This window comes from Etheostoma cragini, chromosome 1 (genome assembly GCF_013103735.1).
Source record: "Etheostoma cragini isolate CJK2018 chromosome 1, CSU_Ecrag_1.0, whole genome shotgun sequence".
NCBI classification, from domain to species: Eukaryota; Metazoa; Chordata; class Actinopteri; order Perciformes; family Percidae; genus Etheostoma; species Etheostoma cragini.
The window spans coordinates 29,083,866-29,110,997 of NC_048407.1; the positions used below are offsets into that span (position 1 = coordinate 29,083,866).

Sequence of the window (27,132 nt, forward strand, 5' to 3'; positions counted from 1 at the left end):
CCTAATAGGCTGTATATAAAGATGGACAATGCATCTCTAATTACTCCCACTGTACAAAAGTGAAGCCAAAATATCCCGATACGGGTTCTGCCATCTTGTAATTTTGGAGCCAGTCTTCGCAATAGTGATTGGGCAGCTGAGCCGCATTATCAAATCCCCACCCATACACCCGCCTGGCCAATCACAAGTCAATCACAGCTGTCAATCATGAGGCTTCCCTACATTTTTGTAGCATCAAATTAATTAAAACCACACTTATCAGAAAAATAAACACCTGAACAAACATTAGCATGATAAGAACTACCTAAAATGACAGAAATCATTTTTGTGAAAAAGATATTTGACGTGTACTTGCATAAAGGGGGCGGGGTTTATGACCTACTCCAGCCAGCCAACAGAGGGTGATCGAAATGTTTTGGCTTCACTTTTGGGGAGCTGTCAAGCCATCTATCTTTAAATACAGTCTATGGTCCCACTATGCATGACTAGAAATGTTGTACTTACAACATTTTTGTAATACTAAATAAGTGTCCATGACATCCAATATCCATGATGACATTTAAAATAGAATGTTTTTAGCAGACGTCTTTGTGTTGTCTCTGAAATTCCCAGAGATTCTTGTCTTGTCTCCAAGTCTTTTATTGATGCATTGAAAATATCACTGTTGTATTACATAGCTTCCTGGGTGTGCTGTTATAAACAGAGGTTGCACTATGGACGTTTGAAATGTAAAATGTTAAGAAAGCAGTGTGAAGTCCTCCTTTTCATCTTTTGACCTCTCCCTCGCCTTCAGGTTTCTGGCAGTACGGCGGGCTCCCCGGTCAGCTCCTCCACCCCGTCCACCTCATCACGCCAGTACACACGGCAACGCATCACTCGCGTCAACCTCAGGGACTTAATTTTCTACATGGAGCAGGAGAGAGAGACCGCCCACTCCCTCCTCCTTTACCGCGCCCTGCTCAAGTAGCCTCCGCTCCGCTCAGCACCCACCTCAACCTCTTCCTCCTTTTCCAGCCACGTGCCTTCAGATCAGGTCTACTGTTTCAGCTGTGTCTACATATGTACTGTAATGACGTTTGATGTAGCTTTTAATAATAAGAAGAGAGAGAGAGACAGAGAGAGAGAGAGAGAGATAGAAAAAAACATACAAAAAATAAAACTGTTGTTACATGTCTTCTCAGTAGGTGTGTAGTTAGATCATTGACTTTAAAGGCCATATAAAAATTCAAAAAGTTGAAGTTGAATTTGTTAAAGGAACAAAGTTGTTGCGTTGTGGGACTCAACCCAGAACTCCGTATTTATTAAACGTTGTTGGCAGTAGCTTTAAAGAACCAACTTTAAAGCAAGGATTATTTTGGCAAAGAGAATTATGCTCACACCACCCTACAACCTACAATATTCTCCACGAGCTATTTGTTGAACATCGTTCAATGAATGTAGTTTAGCTGAACTCAATAAATGAGAGACTTTACTGATTTCTACACCGAGACATCGTTTTGCAACATTAGGATTCCAAATAACAGCATCACGTTACGTTTCAATACTGTATGTGTAAAAAGTTCCTATTGAATTATTTAACAGCATGTATATTTTTTTATCACAGGTAAGCTTTGTAAGAAAAGGAATAACCCATGTGTCAATATTATGAGACCTGATGTTTTGTACAACCATGTGCTTTGAATGAGTCAGAATTGAACAGTTTATGACCTTCTCTACAAAGGTAATTAAACAAAGTTATGGTCGCACTATGACACAAGTTTCTGATTGGTCACCCTTTTCAGTATTTTTTTTTAAATTCATCCACACATAATGTGAACATTGTTTTTATGACTAGATGTTTGTACGTTGTGTACTATCATGCTCAGAGTTCTGCTTAAGTGCTTAAGGACTGGGGGACTGTGAAACCTAGGATCAACACAGACATTCCTTTATCTATTCCTCTCACTGTCGTACACATCTGCTCATTAATAATGTTAAAAAAAAAAGAAATTAAGTTTTGCGGGTGTGCCCTGGATCCCCTTTTAGCCCCCCATTACCCTTTGGTAATGATTGAATTACAAAAGCACTTAAACCTGTTTGTATTTTGATTCCAAATTAAATTCACAGCTGTAAAGGATTGTGGAATATTAAGTATAACTGTAGAGGGAAGCAGTTGATTCTAGCCTAAAATCCATCTCCCCCCACCCTATTTAGTTTTTGTCTTTGTAATACTATATTGAAGAGATTGGGAATGGGACAAAAACGCCTGCTTTTTACATGCTGTATTGCATTATCGCATTTTTATTATTTTTTGTATATTGTCCATTATGTGTTTTTTTTTCTTCTATTTAACTAAATATCTTGGCCTCTATGCAGCTTTTCTTGTCATATTGAAATTTATTTAAATATTGGTGGCATTTGGAACAACTGTTGTGCGTTGTACATTTTGACAACACTTTTTTACATCTATTTTACCTGACAACTCAAAGCTGTCACTGTATTATAGCAAATAAATGGCTCTTTTAAGTAGGAAACCGTATTGCCAACAAAAGTTATTTTTAACAATTAATATATTTTCTTCTTTTTTTTTGGGATTGGCTTTTATGCTTGACACATATTTATATATGTTATCTCCAAAATAACGTGTTTTCAAACAAGCACAACAATATCTATAATAATGATTGATTTCAAATCTTTTTTTAGTGATTTTTATGGTTTCTGTTGGTTTCACAGGAGTACATTTCTACTACTACTACTACTACTACTACTGCTACAGCTTTTTAGCCAAAATATTAGGACAACGTTACTGATGTAAACAGACGGGGGAAATAACATTTCAATGTACGGATGATTTGTAAATATTGTTTACAAAACTAGTGTGTTTATTAGAACCACGTTATTTTTGGTAAACTTGTACATATCTTGACAATTTCCTGTTTGTGTGAAAAAAAACAATACTTATGTATTTGTACCTATTTTGTAAAGGAATAAATAAGCTGTTTACTAAACTGAGCAGATGCTGTCTTTGTCTTTTTTCTTCTTTTTGTTTTACTCTGAACTGCATCAACATTAAAATGTCCGTAGGTATTAAGGTAGTCCTAACAGGCATAAAGAAAATGCAAAATGTATTCTAAACTGACTTAATAACTAAGCCATATGTTGCTCTGTTCATTCCTTACTCTTTAAAAGGAAAAATAAGCTGTTATGTTTTTAGCAAGACAGTTTAACTAAAGTCAATTTAGCCGGCTTCATTTCCATTTCTAACATTGCACATGCTAAGTACAAACTGAGTAAGGCGCTGCTGCTGCTCAACTGCGAAAAGTCCCCCTAGGTTTCTGCTGCTAATTAAGCAGAAGCATTTTCAAAAAGACCAAACTGTTTAACTCAGTGCACAATATTGGAGTTTGGGAGCATATTGTTTTTTTTCCTCCAAGATCTCGGCCTATTCCTCAGTCCCACTGGAGCTGCGGACTGCTGATCTGGATTCAGCCCTGAAGACGACCTTCCTGCTTTGCGAAAATGAACGGGGATCTCACAAATGCTTGTGTACAGTAGGCTGGGTGGACTTCTTAGGTTTTATCAGTTTAATAACAGGACACAGATCAGCTTACTGAATACAGCAACCACATACTCACATGCTGGCATCACCTGCCAGAAATGCTTCTCGAGATCACCGTAGTACATAAGCAATAGTACATAAGCAATAGTAAGCTGGTACAGGTTAGCAGGAAGTGGAGATCAATGAGACACACATCAGATATACATCAGTACATCCTTTTATTATCGCAAATATGCAAGAAAAGTCAAATGGAGACACTGTAAATGAACACATGCCCTTTAATACCACAGTCTAATTGTTTTAAACACTTTAAATAATATACATTTGCACCTTATTATACCCATTGAAATGTTTTAATCCATATGTACACAATGTAATGCTTTGAATTCTTTTCATTGTTTTTGTGAAGAGGACCAAGAGGTTTCCTAAAAAGACGAGGGTCCTGTAAAACCCAGAGTCCTGATAATTCAATATACAATAACTGTACAACGGACCCGCCTTAGAGGTGGAGTGAATGCCATTTGAACTGGCTGAAACACTGACCAGTACTTTATCTCAAACGATGGCATGTGTGAACGTGATGTCTATGAAGTCTCCAGTCCTGTTGAGTTTGTCTACCTTTTGTAGTTAACCTGCACTTATTTGCAGAGTCAAAACAGGGTATTCCATGTTTGGGTATTGCAGACAGAAGCCCCAAACTGCCAATTTTTGTTCCTTTTTCTTACTTTACATGTAGGCGTGAACAGACATTTATGTTTTTGTTCTACTGTTTATGACCCCTTAGCTCTTTAGAGCTAATAAAAGCCCATTCTATGATTTCCAAATTGCACATCAGTGAGAAAATATGCCTTCTTTCCTTCCTCCCTGGAAAAAAGTAATTCTTGCACGTGCGGTTATGGGACAACACTGATCTTTTTTTTCCTCAAGAACTAACCCAGATGAGTTTCCACACCACGTATCAACTGGATCAAATATATCAGGATCAGCAGCACAATCAAATCACCCAACTGTACAGTACTGTAAGTTTGGAGTATGCTCAGATTTGACTCATCAGTTTGGTCTGTTGCAGTGTGGTCCTGTGAGCCACAGTGTAGGAGGACGTTTTTGAAAAAAATCCAGGGCACTGGGATGACACAGCAGCAGGGGGTGCAACCTGAGTCTCTATTGGCACCACTGAGCTGGGAGCCTTCGGGGAGGCGGAGGGGGGCGAGGAGCGCTGTGAAGAGCCCAACATGCCTCAGCACATGAAAGGCCTGGTTGACCATTCCCTTTGAGGCGACTGGATGCAAAGGCGCAGGCCACTGGCAGGTCAGAACAAAGATGGGCTTGATTGTGAGAGAGACCCTTAGGGAGGAGTGAGCTGGACTGGGAGCTACACTTACTTCAAGCTCATCTTTATCCACTCATTGGTCTTATTTAATCAGCGGCTATCCGGAGAGCGCACATATTACAACATGGTCAGATTTTCAATTTTTAATAAACAACTAGTTTAAAAAACTAACCCCAGTTTAACTCAAACTAAGGCCAGAGCTCACAAAGATCAGAATGGACTTCTTCTTTTTTCATTCTTTTGGAATGGAAGAAACAGCATCTGTAAGTTACACAAATACAAAGCATGACAACTTGGCCTTTCTTGTTTCTGTCTTTGATCCAGAAATGTTGAGGATAAGACCAAAAGAATGAGAGCAGGATAGAGTAAACGCCACCCACTTGCCTCTTTGTGAATAAGAAGCTGATGCTGGGCTCACTTTGGGTTCTGACATACATACAGTACATGTGAAGAACCATCGAAATAATCTTGGCTTAGGAGTGACAATATTGAAACAAACAGAGACTTGTGTCTCTCAAACTTTTTTGTGAAGGTACTGAAAGCTATTCTCAACAAAACTGTAAATATTGGAGGCTTGGAGGAACAAATGCCAGTTGCCTTCTGACGTTTTTTAAGTATAATGTTTTGTGTCTTTTTTAGCTATGAACTAAAAAGAGACATTTATACGTTTGTACAATCAAGAAATAGGCACCTTGTCACCTTTAGTAGCTTGTTTTAAATGTTTAAATGTTCTACTCTCCAAAAACATGAGAAGATAAACAGCTTGATTGGCACTGGTCACTGGGTTCAAACAAGTGTTGGGTGGGGGGGGGGGACAGGACAGGGCAGCTCTGTAGGAAATGTTTAAGTGCAAAGAAACATTAAGCATTTAGAGTACATCTCTTGCTGATCACGAGACATACTGGTAAACGTCCACCCTTGGTCCTCAAGTCTTTCACATTCTAACTCAACAAAACTGCAATACACTCACAGCTTGTGCAAGTTTCAACCTGAATTCCAAATTTACTCAAACTGTCTTAAACTTCTGCTAAATACGAGCAAAAGAGCAAACACCGGAGATATGTTTTAGAGCTAATAAGCAGAAAATCCAGAGCAATTTTTTATGTGTGCAACACATTTGACTATAAACAATTTTGAAATATCCAGGTTCTCTTCTATGCCTGTTCAAACAATGGGACTTTTCCCGTCTCTGAATGCGTTGCCAGCCAGATCGCTTTAGCCACATGGCCCGCAGACATCTGAGTTTCTGCAGCTACTGCCAAGAAACGCTCCCTCACAAGCTCTCAAAGCCTAATGAATATAACGTTCAAACATCCTTCATATTGGAGAAAGGAAAAAAGAGACATTAAAAATAATCCTATTAATAATAATTGTTTACACCATTTCATGATAAGAACAGCAAAAGAAGTAAGAAGAACATACTTTAGAAACGACAATGAAAATCATTTTGGCAAACAATGCTGTTTTTGGCGAGGCCCCGCCATCTGTAGCCAGGCCTGGGGAGTGAGGTGGGATGGGGTTGGAGGGTCGAGGGGTCGGGGGGATTGGGGCCTTTCCGGTGACTCGCGAGATGGGATTATGTCCTCTTTCTGTCATCCTTAACAGCGTCCTGTCTGCCAACAGCTTTCTTGTCCCATAGCAGGCCAGACATGGGCCTCATACAGAGACAGAACAGGATGATACACAACTAAAAAGAGGGGTAGAAGGGTGGGGGGAGGGGCCGTATAGTTGTGTCACTCCAAAAAGGTTCAGGACACTTTTTTTATGAGAAGAAGAGCGAAAACTCATGGCACCAAAAATGGTTCAAGTATGCTGCTGTTGAGTCGATTTGTTGTTGTTGTTTTCATCACAGTCCCAGATTCTTTGGGCGTCATTTAACATAATGAAAAACGTTTGCTGCTAATTCTTTTTTCTCTCCTTTGTTTGGTACTACATTCCCCTTAGAGTTCTGCAGAGCTTGCGAGGTTAACAAGCCACTGCTAATACTTAGGTATGTTGGGGGTGGCTGTGGTCCTGTTCAGGCAGGGAGGGGGCAGGGGTAGGCGGGGTGGGGTGGCGTGAGAAGATGAGAGGAGTATTGGTGGGGTTGGCAGTCCCTCTCCCAGAATGCTCTAGTCCAGCGGTTCCTGTTTTATCCTGATGGGCGTGTTGATGGAAAGACTCCGCCGGTCCTCGCGACACAACACGTACTCGCTGAACTGGGATGAGTCCACGCCGCCTCCGCAAGACGCCGCCACGCTGAAACCTTTCTGGAAAAGACGCTCCAGAACCTGAAGACAGGGACAGAGGGAGGAGAGTAAAGAGAAGCCTATTAATAACAGAACATGTTAATTTAGCTAAGTCTAACATAGAAGTATTACCGATAGAAATGCAGGTTTTAAATTTCATAATTCTTAAAGAAAATGTTCAACATTTTGTGTCATTTGCTTTCTTTAAACTCCCAAATTACATAAACATTTCCCAAAATGTCAAACTTTTATTTTAATCTAACCCCCTTTTTTTATTGTGATAAATACTTTTCAACTTTTCCAAACAGAATAAAACCATGTTAATTACGGTCGTTAAAGTTTAGTTAAGTTTAGATATCTCATTGCCAGCCAATATAAGTACTTCTCGGATCACTTTTTTGATATCCATCTATTCCCACATCAACCTCAGAGCTCCATCAGTCACAACATACACCCACCTCCCCAAATCACACGTAGTGATGGTATAGAACCAGAGGGCAGTCCAACATCACACCACCTCTGCAATATTCATGCCGCTTGAGATGCATTGGCTACTGAACCGAAGGCATGAGCTCAAAGGGATGAGGAGAGCGGGGTGTGAGTGAGGTGTGTTAAGAGTCTGAGTGGAGCTCAGCGTTGTGATTACTGGAGCTCCTAATTTGAGTAATGAGGCTGGGGTGAGAGGAGAAGTGAGGTCCGTGAGCGAAGGAGAGAACGACGTGTGGGGAATGAGGAGAGGGAGTTGTGGGTGATCCGTGTGAGGACAAGGTGCAGGAGCTGCGGGGAGGGAACTGGAGACGGGGATGCATGCTTGGACTCGACTCTGGCCATTGATAAACACACACGCAGCTATGCACGGACATAAAACATGTGAACTTCAAGATCCCTTTTCTCTCCTCTCCTCATCTGCCATAATCCTTGTGGGATGTTTTATTTTGGAGGGGGGTATATTGAAATCCCAGTGCGAGGAGTGCTGTGTATTTACTTATTCCCCCGTCCTTTTTAATGGAGTGTGCAGTGCATGGAAATGAAAGGTCTCGCCGAGGGCTATCCCCATCCTGCAAGATACAGAGCCAGAGAAGTTCTTATAAAATAGATCAGTTTCTTCAGATGCCCAAACCCGCACACACACTAACACATACATTCATGGCGCAGAATGACCTCTCTAATTACAGGAGAGCTAAATTTGAGTCATTTAGGCCTGCAGGTCGGAAGGGCTGCAGCCTCCCCTGACTGGGGATTAGCACAACAGAGATCAACCACATGCACAAACACACAAAGATTATATGAGAGCAAGTAGAGAACTTTACCAAATGCAAATAATAACACACGTATTCACACACCAACTTGTTGAACAGACCTGAGCCCTCTCAACCCACTTCTTAAATTAAACTTGAAATGTGGGCCTACATGCTGCTTGTAAACATAAAGGACAACTTGGAAAGATTTTCGTCCTCTAGCCATACGACGTCGACTAACTCTGTAATTTGTGAGACAGAAGGGGCGGCAGACAGCTGATGGTGAGGATGGCTAATTAAGAGACCTGCCCAAGCATCAAACACTCCCAAATCCATGACAGACGATGGAGGAGCCTAACAATTATGGAAATGATATTACATAGCCTTCTTTGATCATTGCATCACATTGCATTTCCCCCCCATCATCTCTTAACACATGTGGGACTGTCATGTTCGGCAATGAATTCGGTCACAGAGGAGAATGGCCTGATCAATAAAGATAATCTGAAAACACTTTTATCATTAATGCATGGCATCACAAAAGACTTAAGGATATTATTATAGATAGTTGTAACTGATTCAAGGATACTGTAATGACTATAAGAATCCCATCAAAAAAAAATTCAGTTTGACACTTTGAATTAGTGCCACAGGGGAATAAACAATACACTGAATAATTAAGATGGATCCAAGCAAAAGGTTTCAATGTCCACAGGACAATGTCCTGAAATCAATCCCAGCTGACAACAGAAAGTAACGCACGCGCTTAAAAAGCTAAAACATGTCCTGGTGGCTCCGTTCAGCACAACATTGTGACTGCAGGCTTTCAGATGCCAGCTTATGTTGAACTTATGCAGATTTCTCTTACTTTCCTGCATCACTTGAGCAAAACCATAGCAAAACATCACAACAGCCAGTTGGATGTACGCAATCTGATTGGTCGACGATTCATTCCAAGCATGAAGATTTACGTCAAATGGAATTCAAGCTAATTATTCCTTTTCATGTGCACTGCTTTGAACTTATAGAAGACCCTTGGCATAGTTTCAGTTTTGCTGTGGCCATGCTTGAAGTATTTCACTACCTTATTCTTTTTTTAAACAGGAAAGCCGAATACAGAGGCTCTGACAATACTTTACCAAAGTTTGCCAGTTCTATCCTGAACTTCTTCTTGTCTTCTTGCGTGTGATCCAAGCACAAAATGAATAAAAGCGTCTCTCTTTATTCCCAGTGATCCGTATACTTTTGAAACATAATAAACCATTCTCACTGTCACAGGGTCGATTTGGCTGCACAGGGATCTGCCCCCAAACACACACGCAACATTCAGCATAAAACCATCTCATTGAGCTGCCACTCAGTCTAAGGTTGCAATAGGGACGAGGAGGGGTTGTGTATCCGTCTCACTCCTCTAACCTCCCAGCACCGTATATCTTCAACCAAGTGAAAATGACGGGGCAGGAATCAAAGCGAATGAGTCCCAGGGCTGAAAGCCGGCGCACAATGTAATATTGATGGCCACCGGAGTGCACGCATACTTGTTACACCTCTCAGGAGGTGCTGGAAGAAACTTGCTTCTCATGGCACAGGCTCAGAGTTGATTGACACGAATGACACACACAGACAATGTGGCATGTGATGGGCGCTGCACCCAGGGGGTTGCTTTTGTTTAACTATGCACAGTCTTTAATATGTGACAAGGAGCGCTAACCGCAGTCTCTGCATCGCATCCTCCACTCATTGCAAGCATCTGGCATAAAACAGCCGAGAAGCTCCAACTCTTTCTAATTCTCCGAGCCATCTGCCAGCTTTTGTAGAAAAGCACAAGCGACAAAAACACTTTGACAGTGTAATATATTCTTATAGCATTTGCAGAACATTTATCAAGTAGCTGTGTTTGTGGAGCTGACAAGACTGAGCTCATGATTACAAATGGACATTTTGATTCAAAGTGTCTGTAAGTAGTATAAAATCCACACAGTAATTTAGTTGGGGTAACCCTTGGGGCAATGCAACCCCTAACCCTGGCAGTGTAATTAGCCTACCCACTGAGCTAGACAGGGAACAGAGGTATTTAGGGTGAGGTCAATACAATACAGTCCACACTAAGCAGAACAGACTTGAGCATGTGAAGATGAAGGATGTGACTCATTCAGTTACTCTTTCTTATTCATCTGTGGTCTCTGGTTTCAGGCTTTGTGGTACTAAAACTAAGATTACCAGTGGTGGAAAACAACTAAGTACATAAACTCATACACTGTATTCACAATTTTGACGTACTTGTTCTTAACTTGGACATTTCCTTTCTATGCTGCTTCATACTTCTACTCCACTACATTTCAGAAGGAACAATTGTACTTTGTACTCCACTACCTTTATTTGGTAGCACTAGTTACTGCTGTGCTTTGCAGATTCATATTTTACACACAAAATAAAGTGCCTGCTTTTAAAATATGATTCAGTGTTAAAGCGTATGAATGCATTATTAGTTCTACCTTGAACAACTGCAACCTTAAAGTGCTCCTCACACCGTCATCCATCACTAATAATGATCCAATAACGTTACATTAAAAACACTCAGGGGAGGGGACATTCTGAATTCTGAGTAATCATTTGTTTTTTTACCACAAACGTCTAACACTGATGACGGATGTTTTATGACACTCTTTCAGTCTATTCATAATTATGTGGCTTAGCAGTAAATATGCGTTGTATATTCTATGTCATTTGAAGTTAATTTCTTCTCATTAAACTGTGAAAGAATGTGGGAATTATCTGGTTAATGCTGTTGTATTTTCCTCCAGGTGTCTCATGTCTCTTAGAAAGCTCCACTTTCCAATAACTATCCATGCTGTGTCCAACTGCTGAAGCTATCAGCGGGCAACATCGTCCTTTACCCTCACCATACTGCAGGTTAATCTGCTGCCTGTTGGGCCTGAGTGCCTTCCGATGCTGAGCCACACAGGCAGTACAGAGAGCCCTAACCACAGCAGTGTTAATGTCTTGTTCTGTCGCTTGGGCCACTAAGGAGCACAGCTGAGGTGTTTGTGTGGCCTTGTCTGCTCTGATGAGCTGTGCTTTCTCTTTCCACCCAGCGCAGGATTGATGGAGTGGCAGTGTGACATGTAAGAGAGTGTTGCGACACGTTGCGTTCCCCGCCAGGGCAGCAGGGGGACAGGGGGCCCTCTTCTACGACTGGCTCCGCTGTCACATTGATGAAGGACGGATTGGCTCCGGTCTGATCTGAGTGCTTCATCATGGTGATGTATGGAGCAGCAGGCCCGGCTCCAGCTCTGGGACGCGTGTGTGTACACCTCTGTGACTCTTTGGCTAAATGTTTTCCCTTCGTTAAGTGCCTTTGCTGCTCTCTGTTTCTCTCCGCTGGATCTACATCACAGCGCAGGTGGTATGCATTATTCCCTAAATTCTAGTCATGACTTCATGGAGAATCACTCGCCAAGGTGGAGTTGTTTATTCTCACTCGCATTTAACACACAACACACAACACACTTAAGAAGAAGGACTTAAGAAGGGGCTACATTTACAGTATACATTGAAGACTTTCCTTCCAATATATTCTTTCTGTAGATGTATACAAACTAGCGGTAAATAGAAGATGTCTTTCCTTTCATTATAATTTTTCTGTAGATGTATACAAACTAGCGATAAATAGAAGATGTCTTTCAATATATTCTTTCTGTAAATGTATACAAACTAGCGGTAAATAGAAGATGATATTATAATGTATCACAAATTGATACTCTTTATAAAAGAGCCCTTGAAATTCTTTGAATACCACTGAGTAATTAAATGAGATGTGTCACTCTGAAGTATAACCACATGTACTGACCCTAGTGGTGTTACTTTATTTTTAAGTGAATAAAAAAAGAATCACAAACTGGAAAACTGAAAAGTTGCTCTGCTCAGTGTACAGTAAAGTGTTGAGAAATGTCATCTCATTGGGACCAAAGTATCACAAGGTCTCGCAGTTTCCAGCCCTCGGCAAGACAACAGTACCTTAACTTCAATAAAACCATTTGAGACTGAAATGAATTTTCTATGCCAGTGACGTGTACTAAATAGAAAACACGGTATATTTAGAAGTTGTTACGTATCCATCTCTTTCCTGTCAAGACCTCTTCAAAAACCAGTCCATTTAAAATACTCTGTTCTCCCCACTCCCTTTCTGTCCTTGATCTTCCTCTATTTGCAGGGCGTGGTTGTGTGTGTGTGTGGGTGTGTGTTCCCCTGGGTTGGGGTCCAGGTTTGAAATCAGATCAGAGTCTCATTGTCTGGCGGGTAAGACGATTATTTTCCCAACCTTCTCATACCTTCACGCAACAACAATGAGAGAGGACAGAATGAGTTGATGTTTAGAAAAATCTCTTCTTACACCGAAAAACACCTCCATCTGCTCCTCGTGTCCTCATCTACATCGACTCAATGAGCCGGGGCCCCTCTACTGGGCCGGCTTATTGTTTGTAGTGTGTGTTTTTTACACAGAAGTGTATGTATCTGTGTTTCTTGAAGGGGCCAGCAAGAGTCTGACACTACTGCTAACACTGCCTTAACCAAGTCAGGCCATACTGTGAGACAAAGGAGAGCATCAAGGAAAACCTTGAAGCGCTAGCTCTAGATCTTTCTGTTTGCAGTTTGTCTGAAAAGAGGATTTCAGCTCGCCTCGCCTTCAGAGGAGCAGCCCAATAAAAACCTAAACAATAAAAACTCCTTCAAGACCATGTTAATCAGACGCGCTCACATCCCACAACCACTCTCACTGGTAAACAGAGTGGGAAAATGTTGTGTTAGTTGATGCGGCCAATTAATTATATTGCAAGTCATTTAAAAATCTATAAAAGAAGTATAAACCGGTTTAGGCTGTTTGAGAAATTGTAAGTATGGTATTAAAAAATGCAATACGTGTATTTCAATTGCCTTGAGCGGTGTTATATTGGAGTCTTTTTTTTTTTTTAAAGGAGCTGTGTCTTAAAAAGGAGTAAAGCGTAAATTATGCATATCATTTTCCCCCCTTCCATTCCTCTTCTCTTTATTTTTTCGCAGGAAAACATGGCCGCAGTCCACACGTGCTTTGTCCCGCTTGCTTGGCTCTCCGCCCTGGAGGTGGTCTCTCACACTAGCAGGAGGGAGGTGGAGGTGTCAGAGCACACTAGCCTGCCTGGGAGAGGCTGCCTCTGGGTGCTGGAGGGGGGAAGGCTCCTCAATGTGTTGGCCTGTTCATGGCTGTGGGCACTGAAGTGTGTTATATCAAGCCTGTGGTGTGAGACTGTTAAGTTTCCCCCGTTCTCCCTCTTACAGACCACTCTGGGTAACACAACTGTAAAACTACTCTTCTGAAGTTGTTTTTGTTAACGTTTTACCGCTATATCACACTGCTGTCAACTTCTCTTTTAAACAAAGAGATCTCAGTCAGACTACCTGTTTGAAAATGGTACAACATACTGTAAAAACAATGAGCAGTCACGTATTACAGAGGACAGGCTCGGCTCAATCACAGCCACAAGAGCCACTTGGAAGCTGTGTGGGTCCATCTTTAGACAGAATAAAAAACGACACAGCCGCCATTACCTCTGGTAATCTCTCCACAAACTGACTGTAGCTCCATCAAAGCAGCTATTATCTCAGTTAGTGACATCAAGCTGTTATCTCTACTGTGGCAAAACGCAGTGCAAATAGCCACAAAAAAATGCAAATTGTCATAAAGCAAAGTTTTGAGTTGAAATTCTAGCTTGAAAACCAGTGTGCATGCCGTATGCTTGTAAAATAGAGTTTGCTAATTGACACAGAATATCTGGACTGATATATAGAGCAAGCAACAACCTCCTCTCCTTCAGCAGACGCTGTGCTAGGCAGCTAAGGCTCAGTAACACCAGGGGAGCTGTACAGCTGCCATCAAAGCTCTGGTCGTACAGTACAAATCCCAGCCAGATGTTTAAGTGTGAATGACAGTATTGAAGGGGTGGTGGTGAAAACGGTTTGTTTGTGCAGCAAAAATACTTTGCTGGATAAATAAAGGTAAAAACAAAATCTCCACTGTGACAACATGCAGCCACAAATGATGTTGACTGACTCGTCAAGCCATTACTCATTTATTTTATTAGTTATGGCTAACCTCAAAGATGGGACTGATGCCATAAGACACCTACAGTGCCAAATCCAGCTTAAACAGATGCAAAACTAGCAGTCTAGACAAAATGTACACAAGCGACTTGCGCATTTATAATAATTATCTTCACTTCCTTATGCAGAAAAGATTTTATGCTTGGAAAAATAAAAAGCTAGCTAAGAACCTAAAGGTAAAAATATATTAGGAAACACTTTACTTGAAGTCTTATATATTCCATTAAGTGTGTCTGCAATATTGTATTATTTAGTAGTCGAATCACAAAAGCATGTACTACATAATATGTTTTGACATCCATTTAAACACCTTATGGATCTGTTAAGGATGTGCCTTAAGGTTACTGAACACTTAACCCTTAAACACACACATGGTGTGTATTCAACCAAAGGCCTGCAGTGACTACTGAGTTAACAAGGTAGATAGGTAGTTGTAATTTGTCTTTCACTGTTTCTCATGTTGACTCTGCAAGTGTGAATTTAATTCAACCCTTGTAATTTCATTTTTTTTATAAAAGAAGTATGGTTTCTTTTCAAGCAAACTGCCCGAAAACAATTGTTTAAATGGTTTCAAAACAGCATCCTGAATTAACTTCAACATAAAACTTAAGTCTGTGATCCTCTCAACATCCTCTGATCTTAACTATTAGTCAAAATTCATAATTTCTGTTTTTTTAACTCAGAAATTAGGTAAGATGTCATGTCCATTAGGTTTATTGAACATGGACTTTAAAAAAAAGTGTTGTGAAAAAGTGAAAACATTGACAAAAACGTTCAAAAAAACATCAAAAGCAATGGAAAAAAGCTACAAAATTGTTGGACAAAAGCGCCAAAAAGGTTCATTTTCAATTTTTACCCGAACGTTCATGGTAGACGGGAAAGCAACAAAAGGGTTGATCTCAACCCAGGACCACTCTGTGTGAGCTGTTCACAGTAGCCCTGTCTGCCTTTAAACCACATGGTTGCATACATGAGAACGCACATATTCAGTTATGGTGCCACAAACAAATAGATTCACTGAAATCCACTTTGTACCAAGTCATCTTTCCTAAAGCTCAAGAGAGTTAATTTGTTAGTAAAGTTTTGAACCTGATATCATGAGACAGGAGAAGCTGTACTTAAAGTTCAAAATCTGGCAGCACTGAGACTTACTTGCTGGTTCTCCGGTGTTTGTGTTTCATTAAACTTTCAGCCTTTAATAATGAAACGTAAAAACTGGCTATATTATAAAAAGAGTTTTCTGTTTACTGTCTAGTTTGCACATTTTCATTTCAGACCAATACCTTCATTTAGTTTATTATTTAGTGTATTCAGATTTCAATCACAGTTTAATATTCCTAAAATGAACTTAGTATTTGGTAGTGCATGTATAGTGACAACAGGACATCAATTGAGGTCCTGTAGAAAACTGTGAAAACACTCTGCTGGGTTGCTTCAATTACTAATATGACAAACATGTGTCGCCTACTGTTGCCAAATCGGATGTCCAATGTGTTACCTGGACGGAGTTGAGCCTGCAGTAGCCATTGAGGGGGAAGCGGATGACGTGTGTTGGGTCTTGGTTCCAGCCAGCGTTGACTGAGTTACACATAACGTCTCCGGTTTCAGGGAAGATCTCCTCGATGAGGATCTTCTCCCCACTCAACGCAATCCTCTCGCCCAGGTCAGGTGTGACGCGAACCACCAGGCAGTCGCAGGGCTGCGCCATCCGCCGTTGCTCGCGCTCCTGCTTCCAGCGCTCCAGCTCCTTGATCATAGGCGTCAGCTGGTAATAGCGTGCCTCCTCATACAGCAGGTGGAAGTCCTACACAGGAGATGAATGCAGTCAGTTAGCATATATGTACTGCAGTGGTTCCCAACCTTTTGGTCTGAGGTATCTTCACAGCTATGGTTGCCACCTTCAATGTGGAAAAAAGGGAAACTTTGACACCTTGACACCTTGCGGCCCTATGCACAAATCAAGCGGAGGGCCTTCATGAGATTTACGGTGTCAGACACTTAATTTCCTGAATTATGGTGAATTTTTAGGTAAAGAGCATTTAGTTTTTCGTGACAGGACGATCCCATATTTCACGGGACAGGTGGCAACCCTAATCAAATGCATGTTACAAATTCAGTATACTATTCATTATATAAAAGAAGGTATTGTTATTTTATTTCTGAACTGTCAATACTAGGATTGGTTTAGTCAGCAATCCCAGGTCTCGCTTTGCCAGACTCTCCTCCAAAGCTCTCTGGAGGAGAGTTTTTCCGGCAGCAACGGAACAATCCCGTTGTTGGAACGTCAAGGATATAGACTAGCAATCCTGCAACCATTAGCCTTCCTGGTCGCTCCCACTTGGAGTATAGCTGAATGTTTAAACCATATATCCACTAACATTACTGTAAGCCCTTACTTTTAGCTGACTATTTCAACTTTGAGCTATTTAAACAGTTTCTCCATTACTTTTATCTTTAAGACTAATCCTTCAAACTGTTTAGTCATTACTTTAACTAGTTATTTCTACCATTTCTGTCTGACTTCTTCTGAGTACTGTGCTCACTTGCTAACTTTTTACACACTCTTACATAACTGCAAAATGTTATTTTAAGTTATTACAGTTGACTTCAGTAGGCTATGTGAATGTGTTCTTCCAATCAAATCATAATTTCAATAATTGTTTTATTTGTTTGATCCAAGGTCCTCCCTGGCAACTGCAAACGTACCCCCAGGGTACACATACCCCTGGTTAGGAATCACAGATGTACTGTACAGTACTCTCGGCTACATATGTGACTAACACGCTGTGACTTTTACTACATTACACCAAGGTAATCAGAGCAAACCCAACACATATACACTACTGTGGAACATCAGGATGACGGTGGAAGCTATATTTACACGGTATCCTGATGGCTGCCCTACAGCAACCAATGACAAAGTGTCCTCGAGCAAGACACTTAACCACTAATTAATCCAGGGGTGCTGTTCTGGCTTCATCTGCACATCTGACCTATCTACAGTTGTGAAACACTAGGGGTGCACGATTCCAAAAATGTCACGATTCTACATTGATTTGTAGGCTCAAGATTCGATTGAAAATCAATTTTCAATTCAACATACAATTCACAGTTTGGAAATGTAGTTACTTTTCTCATGTGGTAGTATACACAATAATAGCAATTAATTCAATTAATCAATTTTAAATCTGTTGAGCTAGAATTGCAATACATTGTACATTGATTTTTTTTCACACCCCTTACTAACTGTGCGGTACAGGCATGAATGGATGGACAAATATCTAATTGCGTTGTGATGATTATTGCAAAATGCACACATTGCACACATTTATCAGATACCACCGGTGTCCTACCTCAGAAAGGCTGTCACAAGAAACCATTACTAAGGATCAAAGCATCATAAACAGTTTCTGACCCATAAACTCATTGCTTAGGCTTCTTGAAATGTCAGCAGCATAAAAGTCCTGCACTTATGGTAAATTGATCTGGATAAGAATCAAACAAATGTAAAAGTACTTTTGTTTATTTGTTGGTCCAAAACAGAGCAGGGTTTAACATCTCACTTTTATCATGTAATGCATCTTCTGGATAGAAGAACAATAACCTAAGATCAGGGATTGCCTTGGATCAGCAGTACAACACTCTCAGTAAACAAAGCATAGCCATGCTGCAGCTCTCCTCCGCAGTAGCTTTTGGCAGAGCTGTGCTAGCCTTTAGCATGTTTCAGTGAGCTGACTTCAGAAAGGCCGTCAGTACGGCTACAGTGAAGTTGGATGGTGCATTCCTGTGTGCAGACAGTCTGCAACAGATTGCCTGCCTCTCCCTCCTGGGCAGGGTTTGCTGGGGGCCATTTGCCCCTGTGCTCTTGCCTCTAATTTCCCACAAGACCAGATGGCACTATCATTCACCGCTACCATAGAAAATAGAGGGAGGCGGAGGTTCGCTAGTGGAGGCAGACGGAGGTGAGGAAAAGATATGTGCAAGTGAACATGAGGACAATCATCAGCCAAGGAGCATTTTAATGTATTCCTCACATGGAGAGAGTTTTATGTTAATGAGGCTTGCGGCCCGATGTTAAGCTCCTATTAGAACAAGATTTAATTAGGTTACACCTAAATGCTGCAAATCTTTCTGCTTAACAATTAGTAATTAATAAATCTGTGTTCTGACTACTGTTTCTCAGCGACAAAGAATGACAGCTTAATTCATGCTCAGTTTATGAACTTCCATCAATGGCATTTTAAGTTTTTTTCATGCATGATGTTAATGTTATAGCTCCTGGCTAAAGTTTGTTTTTAGTGCATGGACACGGTCAAACCACAGAAAACAACCCATTGTGAATTTGGTTATACATTTAATAGATACAGATTGAGGTTGCATGTGATGGTGCAAAGTCTGAATGCCCTGGAAAAACGAGACACTGTCTGTTTGTACTGCAGAAAGTTGGGTGTAGAAACAGAGCACGGCAGCAAACAGCATATTCATTAACACTGCTAGGTCTGTCAAGCTCTTTAGCCTTGAAAATTCTTCCTCACTAGTTTATCCCATCATCTAAACTGTGCCTTCATCTGAGGCTTGTGAACGACACCCATGTACAACTCCATCTGGACAAGCGTTGACGCAACACATCTTAAGCTGACAGCCTAATATTTAAGATTTCAGAATGCGAAAGAAGGGAGGACGGTGTCCTTTTTTCCCTTTTTCTCTCCCTTTCTCGCTGTCTTTTTTTCTCTGCTGGCCTTCTTGCTGCAGCTGACAAAACTCATACTGAGACGCTCCCCTTCAGGCAGCTCTCTGTATCAAAGTGTAGCTCCTCATCCTTCACAGGTCTGAAGCCATGGATGGATATGTTTTTAACAGGGGTCTGTCTGCGAGCCACTTTAGTCATCCTGAGCAGCGCAGAAAACAACAGAGTAATCCTAAGCGCTGAGGTGAGGATGAGAGGGAGACAGGGCCAACAGCTCGTTGCTGGCTGCTGCTACTGCTGCCAGCCCTACGAGACAATTCATCCCCCAATCCTATGTCCAGACAGCCCGTTTGAGCTTTAAAATAATGATCCGACCTGATCGCCCACCGGCAAGGCAACATCTCGGGGAAGGACAGAGGGAGGGAGAGACAGAGAGGGAGGCAGAGAAAGAAAAGAAGAGCAAGAAAATCATGGAATCTGTCACTACAAGGGAGTCAAAGGACTGATATTGACCTATTGTATGTTTTGGACAAAAAAATGACTAAAGCCATACAAGCAGGGATTTACAGGTTGTTAATTAAAGAGGTCAATGACCGAAAATCCATCCAATTCTACTACTACTACTACCACTACTACTACTATACAGCACCCACAAAAAATGAAAACGTTTGCCATTCTTTGCATTTATTACCTAAAGAAACAAAGCATCATTGATTTAAAGTGCAATACAAAAGCCGGTATAAACCGACGCGGAAACCATTAACGCTTAACGTTTCTAACCATGCTCTCAATGTGACTGAGCATTGCTTACGCTCTTGTGATTAATTGTTGTATAAATAATGAGAAGAGGGAGGATATTAATAGTGAATATTTTGTTCCACTGATGTAGGCTGAACAATTTCTTTTCCTATTCTGCTCAGACTTTCACATTGATTTAGCAAAACACACAGCGCCGTGGCTGCCAGCAACAGAACAGACCCAGCCCTGGGGCGACGGCAAGCCTGATTGTGTTCAGATAAGGACTTGCACAATTCCGCCTCTCACTATTTGCATTTTTTTTCTCCCCGGCCTCACGCAAATTGAAAGGTATGCAGATCAACACAGGCTTATGCGAAGGGATCATAATGAGTTGAAACAATGAAGTCCAATGCATTCTCTTCAACCGTGGTGCCTGATTGGACTGTCAAGACTTCACAGGAAGGAAGGTAAAACTAATTGGTACTGAGTCAGGCCATCATTTGCTGAAAATATGCGGGGCTTTCATGTCATGTTCTGTTGTCTGAGGTTTGGCTCTCGTTCAGGTTATCCGTGGTGCCTGGAGAGTTTGCCTCTGGCTCTGAATTGCTTGGCCTCGCCTTCCTTGTGTTCCCTTGTAGAGATGATGAACAAGCACCAGCTCAGTGGAAAGGTCACGCAAGTTAAGGTGGAGTAGAAGTGAAGACTAGAATGCACCTAGGAAACTGTATCACTGAATACAAACAGGAAGGAGCTCTAGGCAGAATATATAATAATTTTGACAATCATGTAGTTCTATGGATACTTTTGGGGGTGAGATTAATTTGCTCATAATTCCAGCAGATTGGTTTAAAGCTGCACTTTTCAATTAATTTTTTTAAATCAACATTGGATCACCTGTCTGTAAAGTGAAAGGAGTTGCCCATAGAGATGAACATCAGAGGATACTTATTTAGCAACTTTCAGCTCACTGTTTGGTTTTTTTTGCATTCCGCAACTTACTGTTTTGGTTCAATCTCTCATCAACCTCATATTCAGCAGCAGATGGCAGCTGATTTTTCAGTATAAAGGTATTGATAAACCAACTGAGCACTACCTGCCCGAAAGTAAACGGCAGATAGACAATGTTAACAACTGGCTGGGGAACATAGTGAGCATTTAGCAGCTGAACAGCCAGATCCTTTTTCTAATGAAGTGTTAAAGAGCAAACCAGAGCTAGAAGGAAAGCAAATATTAAACATTTGCCAGACTTTAAATACATGTTAATGTCGCTCCATGTCTTATGAATGAGTAGTCTATATCAACGACGTTCCACTTTCGGGAATCGTAAATTCGGCCGGATGTCCGTTACCTTCCTCTTTCTTTGTGTTGGCATTTCAAACCCCGGTGGATTTATGAGGACTATGGTTAGCTCCTCGGATCTCTGCAGGGTGAATCCAGACAGCTAGACTATCTGTCCAATCTAAGTTTTCTGTTGCTACCAAAACAAATTTTGAACGTACATATGTTCCACCCAAACAAGTTCCTTCTTGAGGCTATTTTGCACCATTCGGCACTTAGCGCCACGCAAGACAATTGTGATTGGCTGTGAAAGCTTTTCTGGACTAGACAGACCCCCTTTTGCGGGACTGTGGAGGAAGGTCTGACAATTCAAGACCAATTAAATGAGAAACATGTTCTCCATCTCTTCTTCGTACAACTTCATCAACTTTAACAGCTCCTAGCATTAAATATATTAGCATTTTACTCTATCAACCTGGGACAGAGACAGATAACTTGTTTGTTGAAATGTGCGTTGGATCATTTAATATTGTACGATGACGGACATTCTGTTCTGTATATGCATTCACTTGCATTAGAGTTAATCAACACTAAAACAGGAGCCAGGTGTGTGCAGCTTCAGTAGTTGAATACAGGCCAATGTTGTTTCAGTGGCCCTTAAAGATTAAAGTGCATGTGCACAGATGCATGTATATTTAAGCGCAGAGTGTGTTAGTATGTATATTTGTATGTAAACTGTCCTAACATGCCTCGGCTCCCCCAGAGAGTCCTTGACTGAGCGGGAGTGGGTCATTAGAGCGCGGGGGAACAGAGGGGCATACAGGCTATTTCACCTGGGCTCACCTCCATAGAAACCACTCAGAGTGAAAAACAACAGCTCAGGGCTTTGGCAGACACATCACTGGACCATGCTCCAGTTAGCAAGTTAGCATTTTTACCTCTCCACCCCTCTTAACCCCAACTGAATCGCTTCCATACAACCCCCCCACCAAAAAATGTCCTAATAACTGCTTATGCTTAGACTAAAGGTAATTAATGTGTTGAATGGGAAGAAGGTGAGTCTACATTAGTTGTTGTGAAAACAAAACACTGGCGGCTCTGTTGTGGTTTCAGATCTTTTTTGAACGCATGCAATCCCTGAGACGGCAGGTGAACATCAACAAATATATATACATAAGACTAAGTCTATTGTATCTTGACAACAATCTAGACTTTCATACCATACTACTAGGTATTTTGGCAGATGCCTTTACATACTCATAGCTTTTTATTTTATGACAAACTGATGGGGCATTCAAGGAAAAACAATACAGTATGTTGTGGTGCGGGTATATACCTTGAAGTCATCTGGAAGGAGCAATTTGCTGGTCCTGAGGAAACTGAGAATGTAGCGGAATATCTCGCCGTCCCGATCTATGAAGTAGTGCTGCTTCAAGCTGTCCAACACGATGGGCTCGGTGCCATTGAACAGACGACTGATTCTGAAAATTGAAATACACACACACAAACATGCGCACGAAGGCAGCCGCACAAACACACACACACACGCGCACACACACACACATAATTGAATGAGCCAGTTCTCTTCAAATGCATGAAACAATTACCCTCCATTTATTTCTCAATTTTATTAGCACTAAGCTTGAAATGCATTAGCATCCCAGGTTGAAACAAGGGGCTTAAGGCACAGTTCCTCCATTCCAGACTTGTTTGAAGTGTCCCTTCTGCGAAGAGATTACAACAACACACACGCTTGCTGCTTGTACTTACAGAAATTAATAGCACGAATGTAGCATTACAGCTCTATTATTTCTGAGAGATGGAAATGAAACAGAGGAAAGAAACGGTGGAGGTCCACATACTAATGTGAGGAGGAAAGCTGAAAAAAGATATTTTACTGTTACAGTTTGACTTTCTTATAAATGTAAGAGGGATTTGGACAGCTACACTCTTACTGTATGTTGATCTGTCTGCAGAGTCACATTTTTCACATGTTCGTATTTTGTTTATATAAAACACAATCTCACCCCAATATTCTGTTGATATATTGACATAAATACTTGAGGATCAAGTTATGGCTTTTGCATTGCCCATGTTAAAGTATATTTACATTATTTTGTAATCTGTAGCAATTCATGAAACTAATCTAAACCAAGAAACATATTTTGGTGAAATTGAATACCCTCACTGAAAATGAAGTCAACGCAGTGGCCTTTAAAAACGTGCATTTGTTGTCAGAAATTGATTTCAGGAAAGAAACAAGACTCTACATCATACGTTTTTACAGAGAACATATTGCATTTTCACTTTGGTATTCCTGTTGCTGCTGTTGGATGAGTTTTTTGATTCACATTTAAAGGCAAAGAAAAGGCTGAAAAACATCCAAAAGAGAAAATAAGAGTTAAAATATTGACAATCACATTAGCCAAAATTACATCGATATCACTAATAAACAGCTTTTGCCAAATATTGTTGAGACTTTGGTGTAATAATAAGACACTTGTTGCTGCCTAATAGTGTCCCACAGTTAACCACTTCCACTATATTGAAAGATTAAGGGTTTAGTTTAATAAGGGCTTATCAAGGCAAAGAGTGTGAATTGCTAATATCTTTAAACTTTCATCACACCATGTTGGTGCTATGCCTTGAAAAACTTTTTGGACATATGTTATTTTCCCCTTATCGTGTGGTTTTCCTGCAGCTTACCTGTAGGTCCCTCTCTCGCTGGTCTAACAATCTCATCTGGGCCGATCTACTCTTTCTATTTGTTAATTTCAATATTGAATAATTAAAAGGCTTTTTTTAGCATCTCTAAAATATTTAGAAGGCAGTTCAGACAATTTTTAAAACATTTGTACTCCTGAAGCCTAAACATGTGTAACTGTGAAGTGCAAAAATTTGATTTAGTTTTGTGAGTCATTTTGATACAAAGCTGGCATCTCCCTCAGCAGATACACCTGCAATGCCTTTCCAGTGCAAATAAGTCGTACGAGTGATTTACACAAGAAATCTGTTGCACATAACCTCCTTAATGGTTTCTCTGGCCATTTCCATCATCTTTCTGAGAAACAGCTCTTGGCAGGGTGCTGCGTTGCTGCTATTATCATAATTTTTGACGCAATCAGCTCTTTAATCACAGTAACGGCTTCTAGGTCGGCTGACAAAGTTTTATAACAAAGAAAATCTAAAAAAAATCGACTTGCAAACGTGCCGGCCAATGCGCACATATACACCCAGCACTGCCTGAGCACGGACGTTGTCAAACTCTACCACAAGACACTGGAAGGGAGCGGAGCTGGCTCTCTCACAGATTCCTTTTAGTGAATTTACAATTACAAGCATGTACTATAAAAGAAAGTGTATGAGCTTGTATGTAATGGTTGTGTCAGGTATCTCCTGACCCCGATGTGTCGGCTCAACACACCGAAGCCAACACATCAAATTCACCCTTTTCTTTGACTTGACTGTGTGAAGAAGCAAAGAGGCAGAGCAAAGACAGTTTTCCCCCCTCTCTACTCTCCTGCCATCCTTTCTCTCTTTCTTTCTTTCTCTTTCTTTCTTTCTTTCTTTCTTTCTTTCTTTCCCTCCGTCTCCATCCTTCTCCCTTACTCGCTTTCTCTCTGGAAATCGATGCAAAATGCTTTATAAAAAACCAATACTCATCTCCCTGTTTTGCCCGAGGTGTTCCTTTCTCATATGGTCTTGCAATTCTTCCAGCTAGAATTTCACCATACCCCTCCAGGCTAACTCTGTTTTTCATCTCCACTTTTTTAAAAAGCAATTAAAATGCTGCCTGTTTTTCTTTTTCTTTCCCCCCTCTCTCTCTCTCTCTCTCTCTCTCTCTCTCTCTCTCTTTCTCTGTTGGTCTCGTCATTTTTTCCTTTTCAGTTAAATCCTTGAATTGGAGGGGGGTTGTTAACAGGTAGGGAGAGAGAAAATGGTGTGTGCGTGTGTGTGTTTGTGTGTGTGTGTGTGTGTGGGGTACATAGAGAAATTAAGAGAGACGATACACAAACAGACAGGCCAACAGACAAGCAGGCTGAGAGGAAGAAACAGAGAGAGGGAAAGGCAAAGATAGGGGAAGGTAGACAAAAAAGTCATAAGACAAAAAATACAGAGAAGTAAAGATAGAAAAAGGAAAAGAGGAAGAGAAACAAACAGAATATGAGAGGAAGACAGAGAGAGATGGAGAGAGTGGGTGAATTATAAACAACTGTGACAGAACTCCATGTAGTCAGAGAAAGGGAGGGAGGCTGTGGGTGTGGGAGGTTATCAAGGACAGGAACAGCTCAGATCTCCCACCCCAGCGGTGCCAAGTGAGGGCAGGCAGCGGGGCAGTATAGGTGGGCAAAATCTGGCAGAGTCCTTATTGCAGTGGCTACCGCCGGCCAGCGGTTCCAAGCTGCCAGGGACATGTCTGCAGGAGGTGGGAGGGGGACGCAGCGCAAGTATCACAAATGCTATCTGGAAACTGTAACACTAATGGATGTCTTATAATGCAAGACAACCAGCAGCTTCCTGCAAAGTGAAACAAACACACCCAGGGATGTTGGTGAGTGTGTCCAGCCTGACATCAAGGTCTGCCCACAATAGCTTTTAAGTGGGGGGAGCGTGAAGTTAAAAATCAGATAGCTACTGTGCCTGGCTCCTATTTGCTAAGTCCTACTTAAAGACATTACATATACCGACAGTTCTCAGAAATCTCTTCCAAAAGTGTGAGACAAAAAGTTTCACAACAAAGAATTCAATATGAATTCAGATGCATATTATGTTCAAATCAGGTTCCAGTGTAAATTCTTATTCCTTTACACATTTCTATACTAAAGTCACAAAAAAGTCTTCTAACATGGTTCTCCGGGAGTAAATGTCATTATGTAGGGCTCCGTCAACCAATATATGCCAACATGGGTCTATGATGCGCATTTATTTTAAGGTACTAAATTATACAATCACTGATTAATTGACTATGCTTTAGGCAAACATCCCCCCTCTTATACTCACAATATGTGTTGCTAACAATCCCAGTTTTTATATGCAATTTGTTATTTTTCTAGCTGCATAACTTGACTTGTTCCTGCGCAAGAGCAACAATTAACTCTCATTATTATTTCATGTTAAGTGATTAAAACCCTTCTTCACACTTCTTATCAAAGAGCTAATTTTACTGTAGATCACGGCGAAGTGTTAGTGCCATGTAGCCTCTTTAAAAAGCACAAAACACTTGGGGCCTAATGAAATGGAATAGAAATGGAAGGAAATATAGCAATTGCTAACTTTAAATGATGACATCTTGTTTACTATGTTAATTATGGTGATTTTAGCTTGCAGAAAAATTCAACCATTAGATACAGAGGAGCCCTGAAAGAGCATGAAGCCAGAACAGATCTATAATCTGTAGACCTCTAAGACTTTTTCTTTAAAGAGAAAAATGTCCAGTGGTCCTTTCAAAATAGTTTCCTTGTCTCTGGAACATTTCCCCTAATTTCCTCAGCTTCTGTTCAAGTGACTGCTGAGACTGTCCTCTTTGAGAGCTACACAGAGAGTGCATCAATGTTTCATGACCCCTGTCCCTTAATATGGCCCGCAGAAGAAGATGAATAACCACACATTAGTTACTAGACTAACTTTCTCTCGGCATGCTACATTATTTAGTGGCCAATCTATTAAAAGTAATCATCAACTTTAAACTCTTCAACCCTGCTCTGTTAGTCGTCCCATTTTCAGCCCTGCTCGACCGGAAATGGCTGAACGCAGCGTATGCGGCTGTGCCAGTGTAATTGTTTTGCTTTCTGCTGTCAGCCATTATCCTAATTCACACAAAAGGGCCCCTCCTTCCAATGGCTCCAGTGGAAAGTGGAGCCCTGAGGCCAACTGTACACTCACTGAGAGAGAGAGAGAGAGAGAGAGAGAGAGAGAGAGAGAGAGAGAGAGAGAGAGAGAGAGAGAGAGAGAGAGAG

At 41.0% G+C, this 27,132-nt stretch overlaps 2 protein-coding genes across 4 annotated transcripts in view; one reads left to right on the forward strand and one right to left on the reverse strand.

Annotated features, from left to right (window-relative positions):
- Positions 1 to 2,991, forward strand: part of LOC117947615 (transcription initiation factor TFIID subunit 4-like) — an 83,359-nt gene extending 80,368 nt beyond the window's left edge. For both annotated transcript variants that reach the window (XM_034876705.1, XM_034876715.1), the window contains one exon: positions 794 to 2,991. In XM_034876705.1, coding sequence (XP_034732596.1) covers positions 794 to 967 — 174 coding nt within the window. In that variant the 3' untranslated portion in view covers positions 968 to 2,991. The remainder of the gene's footprint in view (positions 1 to 793) is intronic.
- A 748-nt stretch (positions 2,992 to 3,739) lies between these two features.
- LOC117945992 (BTB/POZ domain-containing protein kctd15) overlaps positions 3,740 to 27,132 on the reverse strand; it is a 29,265-nt gene continuing 5,872 nt past the window's right edge. For both annotated transcript variants that reach the window (XM_034873764.1, XM_034873755.1), the window contains exons 3-5: positions 22,512 to 22,656; positions 15,971 to 16,276; positions 3,740 to 7,138 (exon numbers count right to left, since the gene is read on the reverse strand). In XM_034873764.1, the coding sequence (XP_034729655.1) occupies positions 6,980 to 7,138; positions 15,971 to 16,276; positions 22,512 to 22,656 (610 nt within the window). In that variant the 3' untranslated portion in view covers positions 3,740 to 6,979. The remainder of the gene's footprint in view (positions 7,139 to 15,970; positions 16,277 to 22,511; positions 22,657 to 27,132) is intronic.